The following is a 3,466-nucleotide window of genomic DNA, read 5'->3' as shown; positions in this document are numbered from 1 at the left end:
TGGCGGTCGGGGAACAACGCATCTTTTGCGCAACGCCATCTTGTACCCGGTCTCTCTGGACCTAGGCTCATGATAGTCGGTGTATAGCATCATGGTAGGAAAAGCCATCACTGTGCCGAAATTGGATCAAGGTCAAAGGGCAGTGGGGGAAATGTCAGATATCAGACATTTTCTGAGGACATGGGCTAACAGACAGAGTGAAAAACTTTTTTGTTTCAGCGCTGACCTACCATTTTTATCACTTTATTGAAAGGACCATGAAATGTGCTTTCCACTGACATGCGAAGAGTAAGTATCTGATAACCTTTTGACCCTCAAGAGGAGGGTTAAACATGGATTCCTGAACTGCCTCAATGATGTCACAGTCATGGCACATCCATAATCTGGAAACCCAATATGCCTCGATAGTCTCCGGAACGTCTACAGCACAGGATTACGGCTCAAAGGTCCTTGGAGCGAATCCCATCAGATTTTTTATTATTTACCTGTTTTCTGTATTTTTCTCTCTTTATCCATTTAACTATTTCTTTCCAATTAAGGAAAATATTTTTTTTTAATAGGGTTAGGGTCACAATGCACCATAAAACAGGAGTTTCAGGCACACAATTTGTATCAACCAATGGGATTTGGGAGGTATGCAGAATGCAGAAGGTTGCTGAAATGATCTGTACGCAACTGCTTATCTGCATATCTGCGCCTAACAAAGGTGTCACTACGCACAACTTAAATGTTATGTTTATCATTCTAGCAACAGACCTCAGATGAGCCCAGACGCTCTGTGGCTCTAGTCTATGCTATAACTGCATAAAATCTTAGTGTTTTTAATGTTGGTGTAATCAGTGATATTTCTGCTGTCAGGTGAGACTATTTTCAGCTATATTTAGTTTTTCTGAGCAAAAAGCTCGCAATAGTCAGTTTAAGTAAGTAGGATACTAAGTCAAAGAACACCATACTTAAGTATTGCTTACCCAAAAACCCAAAAAAGTGATAAAATTGATTGTTGGTAGACATAATAAGTCAATTATGTACTGGTCCTGCTGGACAAAGCTAACTAAGTTACTACATGGCCGTCCGAAGGGGGGGGGGGGTGCAATAGGGTGCGGTCGCACCCCAGTTTTTGTCAGAGTTTACCCTGGGAATTAGTTATTTAGCCAGCAAGTCAATTCGTTGTGCAAATGTTAGTGTAGGACCAATATTTTTGCGTGTTTATGCATGCGCGTGTGATGTGAAGTTATTGTGAGGACCAAAACAGGTGCACTGCATGCACTAACACAGTCTAACAGGCAATCAAATCAACACGAAACATTTTCTAAAAATATTTGCGTGTTTTCTTTACAGTGAAAGCTTACAGTATATTTATTTGCAGTATTTGCGCATTGCTTTATAACATTTTACAACAGTACAACTTTATTATTAAAACACTGAAAAAATATCAAGGATCTGATCAAGGGAAGAGAATCGCGATTTGATTCGATTTCGGTGGATCGTTATAGCCCTAGGCAGTGCTATGACCGTAATTCTACTAACTACAGTGTCATTTACTTGTATTCAGTTACAGCTGTGGGACACGGCCGGCCAAGAGCGTTTTCGCAAGTCCATGGTTCAGCACTACTACCGCAATGTTCACGCCGTCGTCTTCGTCTACGACGTCACCAAAATGGGTTCGTTTGAAAGCTTGCCACACTGGATCTACGAGTGCGACAAGCACAACTTGACGACCGACATTCCCCGCATTGTCGTCGGAAACAAGTGCGACTGCCGCGATAAGGTCGCCGTGAACACGCAGATCGCCCAGCGATTCTGCGACCTTCACAACATGCCGTTGTTCGAGACGTCCGCGAAGGACGACTCTGAGTTTGACCACGTAGATGCCATTTTCATCACTCTCGCGCACAAGCTGAAGAGTCAGAAGCTGATGATGCAGCCGACGTACCGCTACTCGGCCGGTGACCCACGCCGACCCTACGTTGTGCGCACCAAGAGCACGGAGAGCACACGCAGCTTTTGCCAGCAGTCGTCTGCATCCACAGAGGAGGCACCGGGATGCGCGTGTGTCATCTGATCACGTCGGCGTCGTGACGACATGAAAACGACGTGACTCCCACATGGAGACGTGGGAATTTGTGTGGTGAACCATATCTGGATGTAATTTATTTATTTATATGTGCTCTGATGTTAACCAAAAAAATGTCTCACTATTAGTACTATAAACGTCAGGAGTAGATAATAGGGAAGGAGTGTGACTTCAATAAACAAGGGAAGTTCGTCATTTACTAGCATTAGAATACCTACGATTTACTACGCGTAATTCAACCAACTTGAGCTCAAATCGTACACAGTACATTTGCCTAGCATCTTGCGAAATCGTTTCCTTATATACACCCGCGATCCGGAGATACAGACTAAAACGTACGACACGATTATCCATTCTGTTGTTATCAATCCGAACGTATTGTCCGCCCGACTTGAAACAAAGGGCAGCTACTAACGCTCGGCCATGCGGTGTGGCTCACTGGGAGATTGGAGCTGGAGCTGCTGCTGATTGCGGTGGGCGTGCGTGCGATGGGGTCATACCAGCTGTATGCCGGTATGCCGGTATGTAGCTGTATGCCGGGTCAAAGGTTATCTCGCCGAGTGTTGCGTCGATGTCCAATCTCCCAGCGAGCCACACCGCATCGCCGAGCGTTAGTAGCTGCCTTTTGTTTCAAGTCGGGCGGACAATACGTTCGGATTGATGGCAACAGAATGGATAATCGTGTCGTACGTTTTAGTCTGTATCTCCGGATCGCGGGAGTATATGAAGAAACGATTTCGCATGATGCTAGGCGAATGTACTGTGTACGATTTGAGCTTAAGTTGGTTGAGTTACGCATAGTAAATCGTAGGTATTCTAAGGCTAGTAAATGACGAATTTCCCTTGTTTATTGAAGTCACACTCCTTTCCTATTATCTACTCCTGATAAACGTGCAACTCTTAAATGATGAAAATTAGTCTGGTAGATGCTGAGAATGCTGAGGTTTTTATTAAATTTTTAGCAAATGGGCTTTTGCAATGCTGCAATTTTTGTAATTTTGGAATGGTATGTTTTTAGTTCTGTAGTAATATGTTTTTTTTGCCATAATATAGATATAGATATATTATTTTTGGCTATACGCGATGTACGGCTAGTTGCATAGTTAGTTATTGGTGCGTATAGCATTTGCTCTTTGGTTACTTAAAGTGAGGATTCAGTACATGTAGACCATTTGCATTGACTATTGCAGTTTGTTAGATTGCAATTGTCAGATGTGTAAAATAAATTTGGAACTTCTTTTAACTATAGGTAAATTATGAAGAGTAATTATGAAGTCAAAAATGAGTCAAATCCGTCATCATATTTGGTTGTTTTTCATATTTATATACAAACAGCAAAATTATGGTACACCAAGTTGGAGTTCAAAATTATCTTTTTATAATATATTATTC

The 3,466-nt window shown here is 42.4% G+C and overlaps 1 protein-coding gene across 1 annotated transcript in view; it reads left to right on the top strand.

The window, feature by feature from the left end:
• LOC106821589 (putative Ras-related protein Rab-33) overlaps window positions 1-2,280 on the top strand; it is a 19,564-nt gene extending 17,284 nt beyond the window's left edge. Inside the window, exon 2 of the mRNA XM_014826470.1 lies at window positions 1,553-2,280. Coding sequence (XP_014681956.1) covers window positions 1,553-2,062 — 510 coding nt within the window. The 3' untranslated portion in view covers window positions 2,063-2,280. The remainder of the gene's footprint in view (window positions 1-1,552) is intronic.
• Window positions 2,281-3,466: the final 1,186 nt, after the last annotated feature.

The sequence above is a fragment of the Priapulus caudatus genome, unplaced genomic scaffold (assembly GCF_000485595.1).
Source record: "Priapulus caudatus unplaced genomic scaffold, Priapulus_caudatus-5.0.1 Scaffold78, whole genome shotgun sequence".
Taxonomy (NCBI): Eukaryota; Metazoa; Priapulida; class Priapulimorpha; order Priapulimorphida; family Priapulidae; genus Priapulus; species Priapulus caudatus.
The sequence above is the reverse complement of the archived record's forward strand: the minus strand, read 5'-3'. Positions and strand labels throughout refer to the sequence as shown.